Here is a 16,773-nt window from a genome sequence, read left to right as displayed (position 1 = left end):
CCTTCCATTTTTTAAAAAAATTATCTTACAGTAGTTAATGAAGTCAGGAGGAAGCATTCATTCTCCACATTAATTAAATGCCAACTTTCAAACCCTAGCTTCCCTTCTTCCTTGCTTTCTTCTTCCCCCTTTTTTGCCTTGCAGTTGTCATCGCTATAGTTCTTCTGTCTCACTGCAGATGAGCTCATGGTAAAATGCCAAAGTTAATTTGATTGCTCTGACAACCTTCTGAAGTAAAACATGACAGTACTTAAACCATGAAATGACAATATGGCTCAGAATGCTGATTTAGCATCCTTCAGGATTAGGACTGCAGTCTGGACTTTAACCCATGGTAAGAGCAACAGTGTTAAATACAGAGTTCTGTAAAGTCTGTCCTTTAGGTCAGGTAAATTATGCTTTGTCTAAAATATACAAGCATTGATAGAGATACTACTTATAAACAATAAACAAATACTAAATGCCACAAACGCCTTCCTAACATTAAAATGAGATGGAGATTGAGACTGGGACTCAAAGAACTTTGCTTGCAAGGAGAAAATGCTTCCACACATACCCAATGGCATTGATGATTTCCCTTTCAGCTGTATATCCTCACCCTGCATTGAATGCTGCTCTGAAGGGTAACAGAGGAACAGCTTTTCAGGGTGTAAGGATCTGATGTCATAAGGCAAACTGGAAATGCCTCTAGAAATTGGGTGTATATATGTAACCACACACGGCGCTTTGGATCCAACCTTGTATTGCAATATGACTGCTGGGTTAATAAAAATTTACATCCCAGGCAGTAAAACAAAATTAATACAAAATCACTTATTTCTCCATAAGGAGGAGCATATAGTCTGTTTGCAAATATCCACAGCAATTTAAATTAGCAAGTGTACTGACTCTCCTGTACCATCTGTACCAACTCGTTCGTTAACAACCCTTGGAGCCTATACAAGAACCTAATTACTCACAGACTCAATCATAACAACATAAATCGCCTCCCTCTGGCCAGAGATCAGTTCACAGGGCATACACTCAGACTGTGTGAGATGCATACAAGGCCAGTGCACAGCATGATGAAAGATTTTACACTTGTAAAAGGTTTTCACGAGAGTAAAACTCACAGCTGCTGAAGAAAGAGAAGCTCCCGTGAACTGAAATGTAAAGCTTCTAAAAAATGTGACAAGTGTTCTGAGTACACACACACCATCCATAAACAAGCAGCTTATCCTACATGCAGTTTTTAGCTAAAATTACCCTGTGCTGTGGAGTGAGGTGTCATTCTAATAAACTCATAATAAATGACTTTATTATTATGGCAGGAAGGACTTTGTAAGAAGAACACTGCTGTGCCTTGAAAGATGAGGTCACATGAATCAAGGTCAGATTGCATTTATTTCATAAAACTTTCCTGGTTTAACTGTTTGTGTTCCTCTTATGAAGAACTGGACCCAAAAGGTGATGAAGACCAACTATATACTGTGCAAACGCACATTCAGATGGCACAATTAAAGAGACTGAATAACAACAAGATGGTAACTATGAAGTTGCCTTTTACATTTTTAAAATTGGGCTCCTAGTTTGCTTTGGGAAGATCAAAACTCAGCAATAGTTTTGGCTTGCCTATGCAAACTACAAATGCATGTAATATCCTCCGTTTTAGGGGCTGCAGATAGACAACACTTTGCAATAGGCAAAAAGGAGAATGTATTCACCAAAGTAGAAATACTGTGTCTAAATACTCTGTCCTCTTGTCCTGCTAAAAACAGGATGAAAGACAGGATGCAGAAGGAAGCTTGACATAGTTTGACCTGGATTTCCTGCCAAATGCACAGTGATCACCAGACTTCTCCCTTTTTTGCCTGTGTAAACAATTCCAGGAGAGCTGCCATCAGGTCCAAGATATCAGAAGGGAGATCCTGAAGTTGCAAGTGAAATTCAATTACGCCTGCACAATCACCAACATCCTGGGACAGTTCTTAAGTTTTATTCCACAATGCAAAAAGTAGGTCAAATTACCACTCTCATATTAACAACTATGTATGCTATATGCAGAGAACATACACAGAAAATAGAAGCTCTCCATTCATTAACGGGACAGTTACTACAGCAATAGGAGCTTGCAATATATGCACGTCTTTTTCCATTTTTGGAGGTTCCACTGTTTTAAGCCATTCAGTCTGTACGCCTATTTAGTAACACTTTGCAGTAGGCAGTTAAGATTTCCCTTAGTCTAATGCCAAGTGTTATGGTAGCTTTTGTGGTATTTGCCCAATGGAAATTGGACCAAGACCACCAACTCATTTCTCACAGGCTTTGAACAAAGCTTTGGCAACAACCCTGAACTGGACAGAATCTTCTATTTACTTGTATGCTGATGCATAGATGGCTACCTCCAACTATAGAGCAGGGGAACCTGTCTGTTTTCAGTGACAACACACAAGAAAGACCAGACTTTTCTTTTTTCTTCTTTGTGTCTATACAAGCATACACAAATATGGACAGACACACATATAGAGATCAGTTTGAAATAATCAACATTCCAAACCTCTGTAAGGATCTTGGAGCAGCTGAACTCTTTAAAGTCTGTGAAATGAGTTTGGCAGTATGCACCTGGGTCTCTAAATGCCACTGATTGCCACTTTCCCAGTACGTTAAGCTGCTATAAAGCTCCTGTACACACTGAACCCTTGGCTCTAAAGACATACTGAAAACTGTAGTGGTGATCCAGAATTAGCTATGCTTTTAAAGCAACACCCTTTAAAGCTTTCACGCACTTACTATGAAAGCTTCAGGCCTTGTGAAATGGACATTTTCTCATTAGAGTGTGAAAATGGGTCATTCTTCTCATTAGTTTAACTTTAGCCTTGAAGAATCTAGTGGAACAGCTGGTAAAATTTTCTATAGCAGTGACATGTTTTCAAACACATAAAAGAACATGAATTTTTACCAACAAGAATCTTATGTCATGCAGATGTCTCCTAGTTGCTGGATTTTTGCTAAAACGTTACTGAAAGGCTCACATAATTCATTACTGTGATGAGAAAAAAGGATTTATTCCTAAACAAAATCTCACGCATTACAATGGAATAAATCACCAGGTGTAGGCTGTCTTGTATGGATAACAACTTTTCTCTACTGCTGACTTCTCTCAACTTTAAAGTCTAGGTATGACTACTTTTCTTTCTTAGAAGCAAGCAGTTAAGAGATTTCTAAAGTTCCTGAAGTACAAATGCAGGTTTATATGTGTGATGAGATCCCACAGACAAATAGCTCACTACTTAGATTCATTTTTATATAGTTCATGTTGCTTATTATTCATGTGAAGGGGTTAGATTCAGATTCAGGTCTAAAGAGATGAAAACCAACAATGAAACACAGATGAATACATGGATAACTGATGCAAGCACTTCCTTCAAGAAAGGAAAATCATTTTCTAGTGCATTGATTTTTTAACTGTGTCATAATACATAATAAAATGCAATTTCAAATATCTAACAGCAGCAAATACCATAAAATGTTTTCAATTAAAAGCCAGAGAGAATAAGTATAAAAAGCCATATAAAAATAAGTATGTTTTATAGCCTTGTTAAAAGCAGCCGATACATCTAGTCATATATCTCTCAGGAGGGAATTCCATAAAATAGGAGCCACCACTGAGAAAACCCTCTCCTAGTGCCCATCATTCTTACTGATCTTAGTAGTGGGCCAGTAAGTAGGGCCTCCATCTTAAAGCACAGGAACCTTGGAAGACAAATTTCTAGAATGTAAGAAGGCTAGAATTGTAATTATATAGAAAATGGGAATACTGCTTCTGCCAAGAAATTTAAGAGCATGAAAGCCAGAATCATAGAACAGTAGGGTTGGAAGGGGCCTACAAGACCACTGAGTCCAACCCCCTGCTCAATGCAGGAATCCAAGGCAGACCATCCCTGACAGATGGCTGTCCAGCCTCATCTTGAATACCTCCAGTGTGGGAGAGCCCACTACCTCCCTAGGGAATTGGTTCCATTATCATATTCCTCTAACAGTCAGGATGTTTTTCCTGATGTTCAGCCTGATGAATCCCACAGCACCCCAGCTTTCTTTGAGATCCAAGCCATTCCAGCAATATCTGGAGTATTTGCCCCAACTGCTATCAAGTATAGTGATCAAATCCCCATTATTCAGATGTAGGACATATTATATAGTATAGAAAAATTCTTATATAGTATAGAATTATCCAATGCAGTTTATTCGTAGTAAGAAAGAACAAGATGGGCTCAATGAGTGTAGCAAGAAGAGAAAAGAGCACATTCTTCTGCGAGTGGATTTTACAAGCTTCTATAGCATATATGTAACTGGCTGGATTGATGAGGCAATGCTGCTCATCTAGGGGAATAAGGCTAGCACCAATCAATCAAGCTGTCACATTTGATGAGTGCACACCTAAATCATGTCTCTTTTGGCCACTCAACTTTTCAGCTTGGCATCAAATACCCATAACCTCTGGTAATTTTAAAATGACTTGCCTTCTTCAGATGATATTCCACTGTGCAGCTGCCTAGAGGGCACTTCCTAAGGTTACAGGGGAAATGTGTCCCATGTGTCTGTCTACACGTTTTTTCACAACTACTTCTGACACATAAGGTATAAGACTCAGAGATTGGGACTTATCTGCAAATCTCTGAAGCATAAGAGACCTAAGCTGCTGTTTTATTGTGCCCTTTTTCTCTCCAGAGCAGATATTTTGTTCTTTGGGTAGTGTTAAACCAATAAGCTTTCATCCTATCAGTCTTGTTATTTGAGCATATACTTATTTTAAAAATATGAAGTGACCAAAAAAAAAAAGATACAAACTGCGAAAGGGAAATACACACGCTGGTAGGTTTATTTCAGTTTACTTTACCAAGTTATTTTATGGGATCATGCAAAAATAAAATACTTTTGATGTGAATTAGTATTTCATGTAAAGTTTAATGCACAAGTAAAGAGCAAAACTTACTTTCTTTCTGTTTCTGGTGTTGATACCACACTGCTGAAGCCAAGGGATTCCTGTAGGAGAAGATACATTGCTTTGAGTTGAGGCTGAACAAGGGCAGGCTTTATTATCTGACTGATGCAGAATACCAAACTGAAGGCAAAACAAAAATAGATCATTGCATCCATTGTGCTTACTTCAATCTGGGATCGCAGCTGTAGGGATGTGGAGCTGGCATCAGGTTTCTCCTAAAACAGAACAGATGTCAGGTTAGTGTAACATGCATGTGTAGCAGTACTGACAAGCAAAGTAAAAACAAATCGAAAAGAGAAAAAGAAACAGAGAATAGGGGTGGGTAGTTAAGAAATCATCAAATTGTCTCAATTTAGATGTGTCCTGGAAATAACTGAAAAACACAAGTACAGTAGAAATAAGCTCACAATTTGATTTAAAAAGAAAAACATAAGGTGAGCATGTATTCCTAGTGGAAATATCACTAATCACCATACATTATTGTATGAGGATTGCCCAACTCTATTTTTCTTTTCAGAATATTATTATTTCGTTTTCTATGCAATATATTATATGGTCACTAGATGGCTCAATGTGCTGTACAACACTGTAAATTGCAAGCACAGCTAAAGGACTGAGATGGTATGGAGAAACATCATTTTACCATACTAACCTCCTTGGTATAAGAATTTATTTTCACTTCCACTTTGATTATCTAATTTGATTGCTTATTACTGCTACAAAAATAATTCTTGTTGTTTATTTGCTTATGTTGCATATTTGCTTCAGTCTTATCTCCTGCTAACCTTTCTCTTCTTTGAAATCCCTTGGTGAAAAAGAAATTTGGGGAATAATCTCCAAGGTGAAAGGATGTAGTTTCCCGAAACACAATTTGTTATTACCCCCTCTGGGTCAGCACTGAGATGGTATCTCTTCCACTTCTCCGCAAAACAGTTCAAGGAAAATAGGCAGAAAGACAGATGAGCAGAGGTGTGAGGCATTGTTGAAGAAGAGAATTCAAATTATAGGTGTAGTTGCAATGAAGGAGAGGGTATCATGTACATCAGCCTCAATCACCTGATAACTAAGCACTAGTAACAAAACAGTATGTTTCAAATACCCCAAATGTAAGAACTAGGAAGGTGAATGCTTACCAACAGCTTCCTTAGGATGCCCAAATTCAGCAATACAAATTGTTAATAACTAACGCTCTCTTTGCTGCAACACTTTTGATTTGTACAACGGGAGAATAGATAATTCTATTGTCACAATGGATGAACTGTTTAGGAATGCAGCACCATAGTCTCAAAAAGTTTGGGAAGGAGGAGTATGGAACAACTACATGATAGATTCAGTGAAAGTGCTCCCGCAATAGGAATGCTTCAAGAGTTATTCCTGTCATAAGGAAAATATTACAACAGAATGATAAATCTACTTGGATTTTTCAAGAGTGATCTGAGAGTCAGAATTAGTGATAAGTAGTCTAGTGTTGCACTCATGGGTTTTTCCAATATGAAATGTATCTTTTGGGCTTCCAAAAGGAAACACTTCCCAATATTGAGGAGGAGGAAGAGGGGCAGTTAGACCACATAAGCAGGGAGAAGAGGGCCTCCTGGTTGCTACAAAAGAGTCTCAGTTTCACAGGAATTTTAAGAACTCAGAGGCTGCCTTATGAATGAGAGTAATCTAAGGAAATTAGGCATATGCACATTTTGAGCATTTCCCTCTACCTGGACAGAACCACTGCAAAACCAAAATATCTGATATATTTTCAACTACACAAAAGCAAGGATATTGGCGAAAGTATAGTTAGAGCTGCTTCATGCAGTTTCTGCCACCTCCTCCCCAGAGGCCTTTTCTATATAAAACAGATGTATGCAGGCCCGCCTTCGCTCATTACTTTGACCAAACTGAAAGCCAAGTGTACTTTCCAGCTGGAAAGGCAACAGGAACACTGCAGTGTTCTCCATGCACTCTCCTCTCTCCATGAGAAGAAGGCCAAAAAGGAAGGAAGCAGCAGCGTACCTAGGCAGAACCTGGCTCATTCATGCCAGGTTTCTCCTCTTCCACTGTCTGAGCATTACATTTCCCTCACATTTCAAACCTCTGCCTACAGTTGTGAGAAGATATGAAAGTTTTTATACTGATATTTTTTCTGGATTTTAATACTCTTGTCAAAGCGAAAAAGAAAAAAGCGAGCTTTAAGGATTGCATTTTCCCTTGGAGTGTTACATATAAAACACAGCAAAACAGGAGACTGATGAATAAAATTCAGGGTCTTGTCTCCCTCTGTCTCAGTGAATGAGAATTGTGGGGGGAAACCTAATAACATGTAGGGTAGGTTAAGCATTGTTCGCCATGTTGCCTGCTTTCAAATCCCATGTAGCATGAAACTCACTAGTGACCTTTGGCAAGTCTCTCCATAACCTGTCGGCAGTGTTTTGAGGAACCTTGGAGGAAAGGTGGGATATAACTGTTCTAAATATGTGTGTGATCAGATTTGTACCTGAACCTGTGACGCAAACTGAAATCTTAAAGTGTGAGAAATAGTTCCTTATTTGATATATTTGCATGTCTCTTGTTAAGACTTGTTAAAAGTTGATCCAGTTGCTAGTTCACATGCTTTGTTGTCATATAATCCATGTGCTACACAATACTCTCCAATGTAACTCAAAACTTTGTTGATTCTTGAGGTAAATTTCTCAATAAAAATAAGAAAACAGAAGTTACATGGTTGGTATTATTAGTCTGTGGCTTAATAAGCCAGAATTTGTTTCTTCAGACAATCATCCATCTCATTCAGTGGGGCAGATCTCAAGGCTTTAATTAGTAGTAACTCTTTAACATAAGAAATTCCAAATTCCACAATTTTAAGCTCTGGTAGAATAACTTTCCTTTCATCAAAGCTTGGCCATATTTGTAAATGTTTGGTTCGGATCTGAGAAGTCTGATTACCTACTTTCCAAACACACATCCCTCAAAACCTTTGACAAGAAACTTGTCCTTTATACATTATTTTTGTACCATCTTCATTCACAACATTAAACGCTCATGCTACATGCAGATCCAGAACATTTAAACAGGGCCAAAACCTAAACAAAATCACCCATAAGCAGAATAAGAGTCCTCCAGAATGTCTTTCATTATCTGTCAACCAAATGCCATTTTTATGGGAGGGAAAATCTAACTGAATATACTTCTTACTTCCCTTCAAAGTTTCTGAGGAACAGTGTGACTTTTAAAGACAAGAGAGGTTGCTCAGAGCATAAACAAGAGAAGAGAGGGAGAGTAGAATCTGGATTTTGTTAACACAGGATGCAGCTGGTACTTTCCCTAAGAAAATTTGGGGTGGGGGGTAGGGAGCCTGCTCCACCTTCCTTTGACAATGGAATCTACTGTGCAGTGTAAATCTTATAAGTTTATAGTCAGCTTGGATAACCAAAGTATCCCTTAAAAGAAATGAAAGGGGGATGTGAATTTATAAAGATTATATCTAGGGTAAAGCATTTGCAGCACAAACCTTTTATTTTAAATACCAAATAAACCAGGCAAGACAAATATTTGCTTCTTTGAAGCCAGGGAACAAATTCATGCAGTTTGAGGGTGCAGTGGCTGATAAAATGTTCCTTTTCTTTTTTGTTTCTTGGAAACACTCACAGATTTTCATGTGAAAAGAAAAAAAAGCAAATTTTTAATCTGATATGCACCTGTAATCTGATATGCACTTGAGTCAGAACGAGCTTCAAGACGGAATTCAGAGAACTTTGACAAGCTTGCGTTTTGCTGATTCGCACATCCCTAGACATGAGTACCTGATACTTTCAAAATCATATTTGCTAGCCATATCTCATCTCATTCTTTTAAGGTACTGTCCCCCAATTTTCAGTGTCTACCAACCAAATGAGTTGAAAGAGAAAAGGATTTTAGTCTTGCCTTTTTTCTGAAGACACCAGGATTTTTTACTTGAAACTTGATGCCAACTCAAGTTGGTCATTTGGAGGAAGATGGTCCAAGATTAAAAGCAGATCGTTAGGAATGAGTGCACTTTGTAAAGGATTATTTTTCCTGTTTAAGTTTGAGGATGCTGAGCAGCATCTGCAGTTAGGTGACTTGCATTGCTCATAAAAGCTGAAGGTGCACCAGGCTTTGAAAATCTTCAGTACAACTACATATTTGTTAGAGAGGCGTGTCAACAGTGGGAACACTTTCTAAAATGCTGACATCCTGCTGCCTAACTGGGATTTTTTCCTGCAGCATCATCTCAATTTGGCATGCAGGGTGATACCATGCCTATAGAACAGATGTCTATAGAATAGATGTCACAAACAGTTTTACCTGCAGGAATATGTCCTCATGACTAAGATTTTTTCTGTCACTCTAGGCACATTACACCATCAACGGGGGTTTGTGATGCACAGCTTGCTGGAGTGGGGGCACACATTCACAGCTTGCCTGCAGACCCAACACTGCTTAGGATTGTGTGATCTTTGCTCCCTCACCCTTCCCCTGCAAGCATATTGGTGCTGCAAGAGGCTTCTCAGTGAATTGGTCAATGGTAATAAATAGGCTATTTCTAGAAAAATTCCAAATACCTAGAATCTGGAAATAGTATTCCAGCTCTAGAAATAACCATACTAACAAAACACACAAACATCCACTGCTGTTTTGAAAATTATTTTCAATGAAATTAAGCTCATACGACAAGAGTTTCTGCACTTCCTAGCACAACTGAATGATGAAACCATATCTGAAGACAGATGGAGGTCTCAAACAATCAGTCTAAGAAACATAACTTAGCCCTAATGACAAAAGTTCTCCTTTGTCTAGTCATGTCCTACTCTTGAGCTGAGGTTGCAGGTGAGCACAGGCTCTAGTTTTCATTCCTTAGGCATGTCTCAGTGATCAAAACATAAGCATCATCAACAGACCTACTGCTGCAGCCACCAAATTTGAATGTATGGGCATTTGAGGGAAATTTATCAGATCAGTGATTTTCCAGTATTTCAGATGAGCAAGAAATGTATTTTAAGTTTTCAATTCCACTCCTCCAAATTGTCCTTTTCATCCATTATAGTAGGACACGGGGGAATTTTCTGCTCCATTACTCTTGCATGTAACTGCCAGAGTTTGTATGTTGTATTCTAAATGAAAACATTTTGTGCTGAACACAACATGAAATGAGGTGAGAGCAGTTATGGGAGAACAGTTAAAACTCCTTTCTGATAAATTATAAATGTTTTCCCTTAAAGAAACATTAGCCCAAATATTCTCTTAATGGCTCATAAGCATGACAGATACTGTGATGTATGTATTACAAGACACCAGTGATAGCTAGTTCTGAGTTGGTACCCTGAGAGGTCCATGGGAAACAATGGGATTTGCATGCAGACAACTGTGTTTAGGATTGCAGTCCACAATGTTAAGAATCAAAATATCCAACTAGCATTTCAATATTCATTCCAAATGTCTGTATAACTGCATAAACAATTTATTTACTATTACCTGGTGTCAGAGGGACAGCAGGTGCAGGTGCGTTTGTGTGTGGGATATTATTTTTCCCTGATAATACTGGAAGGCTAGAGACCCTCTGGGTGGCCCTGGGATAAAGTCATTCCTTTTTCTTGCTTTGTAAAGTGGGGCACCAATCCTTAGAATGTTATTAGCATGAACAACAGATTAAAATCTGAGCTTCTGAGGGAAGGCAGGTAAAAAGGTTACGTCAACCAATACAATCAAAATGGAACACATGCAAAGCAAACACTATGGAATAAAGGAGCATTTAATACAGAGTGTGAAGAGACTGAGTTTTGAACAATGTCAGATGTTTCCCTGTCCTGCTCAGAGAATTAAATGGCTCTCCATACAATCCCTACACTTTGCTTTTTCCTTTACCATTGCCAGTGCTACTGGACCAAATCTAAGGAAAAATATTTGTCTTGTCCAAAAAACTCTTAATAAGGGCCAGTTTGGTTGATTTATAACTTTCAAAAGCACCCAAGAAGAACACAGGGCAGCATTCCAGACAGCCTAACTCAGACCTATAAGATTGAATCAGACACACCCCTAGAGACAATCAGTATTTGCTGGTGCAACAGTACAGCTCAACTCTCGGACAACTCCCTAACTTGATCCTATTTGCCTTCTGCCTTTAAACATTCCTCTCTCTCCTCCTACCCACTGAGTTACCCTGAATGCAATCCCTGGTTCAATTCAAGCCTATTTGGCATGTTTGGAGAAGGTGATAAAAAATCCAAAAGAAACAATACAAAGGTCAAGGGGAAAACAATGTACAGAATGCTTTTGTGACAAACATATTTTAAAAAAAATTTCTGAAGTGTTTGAAAATGCAGACAGATAAAATCAAGAAATTGTTTACAACACGGATAACCAGAATATATCATGAATGAACACACCAACTGATTACACTTGGGCGTAGCCACAGAGAACAACATTTCCGACGTTCAAAGAAGCCGCCTGCCTTTAACCGAGTACCCGAATCAGAGCATTCCTGAGCATTCCTGTATATTGATTCTGTTCCCACACTGGGGAGATTTCTCTGCAAGATTCAGGTACAATACAGAACCATGTACAGAATCTAAGTGAATTTTTAAAAAGCAAAAACAATACTTGGTGATAAATATGATCAAAGGAAGCTGATATGCAACCTCCCTGGTGAGGAATCATTGGGAAACGGAAGTCAAGCTAAGTTATCTTTTAATACCATGGGTGCTATGGCAATGATCAGCACTATAAGACCATATATATATTGGCAATATAATATTTATTATTCTGTTTGAAAATTTTTCACTTTAAAAAGACCATCTAGAATAGGAGAAATTTTCCAAACCATACTTTTTCCTAGAGGAGGAGGAAATGCAAGTAACTGGCAACTGGCATAAGGATTAAACATCAACTAGAACTGAACGTGCCTGCTCCTTCTTATACTGTGCTACTGTGTGTGTTTATCTTATCATTTCAGTTCAGGATTACTAAGTAGCAAAAACTAAGCACACATTTAGGCAGCTAAATGGAAAGACCAGGCTACATCAATATAGGCTTTCAGAGGCTTACATAGTTAATTTAAGAAACAGCTTTGCCACCCATACTTGCTGAAACAGTTTACTATAAAAAAGGTATTTATTTACTTGTCAATTCACTCTTTTGAAGTTAAGATGGAATCTTTATTAAGTGTTTTGAGCTATCTGCAGGTATGTGCTCCAATTCAAGATGAAGGTGGTCTAATAGTAGCAACTGATACAAAGGAACACCGTAAGACAGATAGCCAATGTTCTGGGGCCATTTAAGACACTCCAGTTATGTATGTCAGAGTGGGGAAACACACATTATTGACAACAGATTTCCTGATAATGATTTTGTTTATGTACAAAATTTTGTAAACCACTTTTCAACCAATGTTTCCAAAGTGGCATGCAAAAATAACAGAAATAAATCCAATGAAGTAATAAACACCAGTATCATAAACATAGCGACAAACAAAACTAACAAATAAGCAGGAAATCAACTCACAAAAGCATGACCGAACAAGGGTATTTTCACCCTGACTGTGGCAGGAAATCCTTGCTGGAGTAAAATGAACAGCCTATAGGAGTGCATCCTTGAGTTCCACAGCTCCCACTGAAAAGGCCTCAATTCTTGTGGACACACAAGTACCAACCTCGCATCCAAATCGGACAGGCTTGAAGCAGGCCCTCATCAACTGAACTCAAGTTTGAGTCCATATTTGATTTTACTACAGGGAGATTCATTTTCTATTAACAGCTTTGAAACAGTCTGTTGAACTTGCAGTCTAGTGTTATAACATGCTGATTTTATGATTTACAACTTCAAAGTTGTCTAAATCAGATTAACACTGCGCTGCTGCATGAGAGAGAGAGAGAGAGAGAGAAAGAGAGAGAGATCACCTTACATTATGTATTCGTATTGGTCGCTTGAAGCTAAGCATGAAGAACACCACACACAATGGCTAAAATTTTGCTTATAAAATTTAGTAGCAATAGCAGTACAAAAATGACAACTCCTGTCTACAAGGAAGCCTGCAGGTAGAAATGAAAAGAACAAATGCTTCCAAACATGCAATTAGCCATTTGCACAGCCGGATAGCCTTCCCATCCAGCTGCTGGGCTGTAGCATCTTTCTGAAGATCAACCACACAGTCAAAAACAGAGAGACGTCTGCAGATACAATATGGCCTGAATTTTAAAATGCAGGCTTTAAGGGCAGCTCTGGAAGTGCTTTTGACCTGGCAGAACAGATGGGAAGGAATGAAGTGAAGCAATTCATAGTTCCATAAAATTTAAAAGGGGTAGACTCCCACATATCTCCTTTCCTTGCTTTTCTTGTCTATTTGAATATCAGGTTATAGTCTGGGGCTGTTGCATTATCTCTGTAAAGCACCTACATTCTGTGAGTGCCTAACACCACCAACAACAGAACAAAACAATAATGGAATCACTGGAGATAATCTGTATTCTGCTACATAGCTGATCACTACTTAATGAACACAGCTTCTCAAAGGGATTTCCCCCACAGAGATATGCAATAGCAAAAAATAATAAAATAAAGAATTCTTCCTGGGCTATAGTAGCCACCACATATAGATAAAAGCCTGCGTGTTGTCAGTGGGGTATCATCCCTCCCTTAGCAGAGTGAATCTTGTTATCGTTTGAGGCTGAATATGTCAGCACTGATAAAGACAAACTGGTAGAGAAGTACATCACTGAGAAAATGCTACCTACTACTGAGAGGAGTTTTGAGGGAACAATAGATTTCAGAACAGTTATTGGCAATAGCAGGAGAATATGCTGGACAAGACAAGGTGCTTTATGCAGCCCATAAACTCTTGTTAGAATGCATAGCATCTTAGCTCTCTCAACCCTTTTCAAACAAAATGGTCTTATAAACAATTATGCTTCAACCCTATGAAGCCATCAATCAAAAACTAACGCTGAATTTCACATGTGTGGTAAGGGCTGTGAGCATTTATAAGACTGTATGACTACAACCTTTGATGACAGTTGTGGTCGCATAAATGACTAAAGACATAATCCTATGCATGTTTAGACAGAAAAAAAGTCCTACAACTCCCAGCATCCCCCAGTCAGCATGGTTGACTGGGGCATGCTGGGGGTTGTAAGACTTTTTTTTCTGTCTAAACGTGTATAGGATTGCACTCTAAGTAATCTTGTTAAGGTCTGAGCTGCTAAGCACAAAGTGAATGTAGACAGCCGAACTAGAAAATTACATTTGCAAATTTGTTCCTCGTTTTATGTCTTTAATTTTTAGGGCCAATCGATTTTGTCTCACTGTCAATCCAGCCCATTTTTTTCACATATAAGAATAACTATCAGCTGTGGTCATCCTTCACTGTCTAATAAAATCTGAATTGGGAGCACAATTTAAATCTTACACAGGCTACCAGAGTGATGAATTTAATATTTAGAGACAAGTATAGCTGTTACTATGGTCTTTCCTAATTGTAAATAACTGCAGATGTGGGATTTAACTTATTTTTCTTCAGGTAGTTAACAGAAGTGAATGCTACTCATAGGACAGAAAGAACAACGATGGCACTCAAGCACATTTGGTAACATAAGCCCTCAATATCTTGGCAATGATGTCTTTAGGCATATTATTATGTCGTTACTGCTTTGATTTTTATACTTCTTTTTAAACATGTTGTTTTATTGCCATTTTTAATCTTATGACTGTATACTTCCTTGGGACCCTAAAATGGTGGAAAGGCAGTGTGCAAAGGTTTGAAACAAATACAGAAATCAATAAATACGGAGAAAAGTGTACCTATAAGCATCTGTACAAGTGTTCAGGCAAGACTTCAAGACCTTCCTCTGTATTGCTGCCTTTAATTTGAGCGTGGCTTCCTGGATGCTATTGGAAGTAGTCTCCTTCCCAAAGCCAAGTATGATTCAAGCATATGAAAAATCAGTAGAACTTCCACAGTTCCACATGCCACCCCATGTATGGCTTGGCGTGCCCTATGCTGGTATTTATTTAAAACATTTATATACCACCCTTCACCCCATTTAGGATTCCTTCATCCTGCTTAGGTATGACAACGTGTGTCTCAAGACAACAGTAAAACAACAGATTTAAAAAAACCTAAAATATACAAAAAGTTAAAATGTCTAGTTAAATAAAAACATTTTTCCTCGTACCAAAAGGTTTGCAATGTAGACGCCAGGTGAAGCTCCTTACGAGGGAGTGTGCCCTCTATTATGAGGTAAAATTTACAGTGCTCTAATCATGTCCCTTTTCTAGTAACCAGCATGCCTTAGGCTATGTATGAACCACATTTCAGATTTTTGGGTGACTGCAAAGTATATCTTTGAGTCCCCAACTTTGAGGCACCCCTTGAGTTCCCCATTTTGAAGTAAATGTGTATGAATGTCCCATTTTTAATTGCAATCCAGGTGCTCTGAACTATGTGTTTACCAAATTTCAGGGCTCTCTCCCATGCAGAAGTACCCCCAAAATGTCAACAGTCAGTGATAATAATAATAATTAATTATTCCATTTCTATAACTGAAGCACTCTGGGCAGTTTATAAAAGTTAAAGCATTAAAATACAATAATTTATATATTTATTTATTTAAAACATTTCTTGGCCACCTTTCGGGGCAGAAGCCCTCCCAAGGTGGTTTACAGCAATAAAATACATAAAAACAGTTGAAATATTAAAAGTGATAAAAACATAACAATACAAACAACAATAAAAGCCAACAATAAAACCAGCAACAATGTTAACAGCAGTAACAGGAACAATAGCAGTCATACCAAGAGAAGGCCAAGGTAAAATAATATGTTTTCAAGGCCTTCTTAGATGTCTGCAATGACGGAGCATGGTGGACCTCTGATAGCAGCTTGTTCCAAAGGTGTGGTGCCACTGCAGAGAAGGCCCTATCACATGTGATCACACACCTGACTGCTCTCACAGGTGGGCAAATGAGAAGGCCTCTCTTTCTGAACTTAAAGTGCGGGCAGGCTGATATGGTTGAACACAGTCCTTCAGATAACTTGGTCCCAAACCATTTAAGGCTTTAAAGGTCAAAACCAACACTTGGAATTGGGCTCGGAAACGCACTGGTAGCCAGTGCAGCTGGCACAGTATAGGCATTATATACAAAGTTTAAAAGCCATTTACATAAAAGCCTACAGACAATATATACAAACAACAAATAACTAAAAACAACTTTGAACTAAAAACAATTTAACAACAAAAATCCAACAATAAAACAACACAGCTTAAAACAACACAGCTTAAAAACAGTATGCAAGAGTCAGCAAAAGGAACAAGAGTTCTAAAAAGGGAAGGCCTGCCGGAATAACATATGTTGTAACCATATGATAATCTATAATCATAAAAGAGGATGTGTCTTTGTCCTTCTATCTATCTGTCATTGTCATAGCTCCAAGACTGTGAAAACTAGACACCTGAGATGTGGCATGTATACTAAGGGGACCCTAAGAGCATGCACTTCAGGGTTATTTTTTTTTAAAAGCATTCGTTTTAATTAATTTAAGTGTGTCCATGTGGTTGAAGCCTGCACTAGCACCTTCAGCCACTAGGGGCAGGCTTCCCTGACACACAGCTTTGCAATCCATACAGAATAAAGCCAAGAGAGACTGGTAGAAGGATAGAGTTACAGGCCTGCCCCCTAGCTCCTTAGAGGAATGGAGTGGACAGACCCCTCTCTCAGGAGACTATAGGGCTGCACCACGGCAGAGGCTGTGCCTAGGAGTACCAGAGGGCATGGCTTAACTCAGACGGGGCGGGC

At 38.5% G+C, this 16,773-nt stretch overlaps 1 protein-coding gene across 1 annotated transcript in view; it reads right to left on the bottom strand.

The window, feature by feature from the left end:
• The window catches only part of SASH1 (SAM and SH3 domain containing 1), a 177,884-nt gene that overhangs the window by 91,920 nt on the left and 69,191 nt on the right, over nt 1–16,773 (bottom strand). Inside the window, exons 3-4 of the mRNA XM_084827798.1 lie at nt 5,146–5,196; nt 4,973–5,022 (exon numbers count right to left, since the gene is read on the bottom strand). Of these exons, the coding sequence (XP_084683924.1) occupies nt 4,973–5,022; nt 5,146–5,196 (101 nt within the window). The remainder of the gene's footprint in view (nt 1–4,972; nt 5,023–5,145; nt 5,197–16,773) is intronic.

Source organism: Heloderma suspectum, chromosome 1 (genome assembly GCF_057233095.1).
Source record: "Heloderma suspectum isolate Gila_16-S chromosome 1, 16-S_ref, whole genome shotgun sequence".
NCBI lineage: Eukaryota > Metazoa > Chordata > Lepidosauria > Squamata > Helodermatidae > Heloderma > Heloderma suspectum.
The sequence above is the reverse complement of the archived record's forward strand: the minus strand, read 5'-3'. Positions and strand labels throughout refer to the sequence as shown.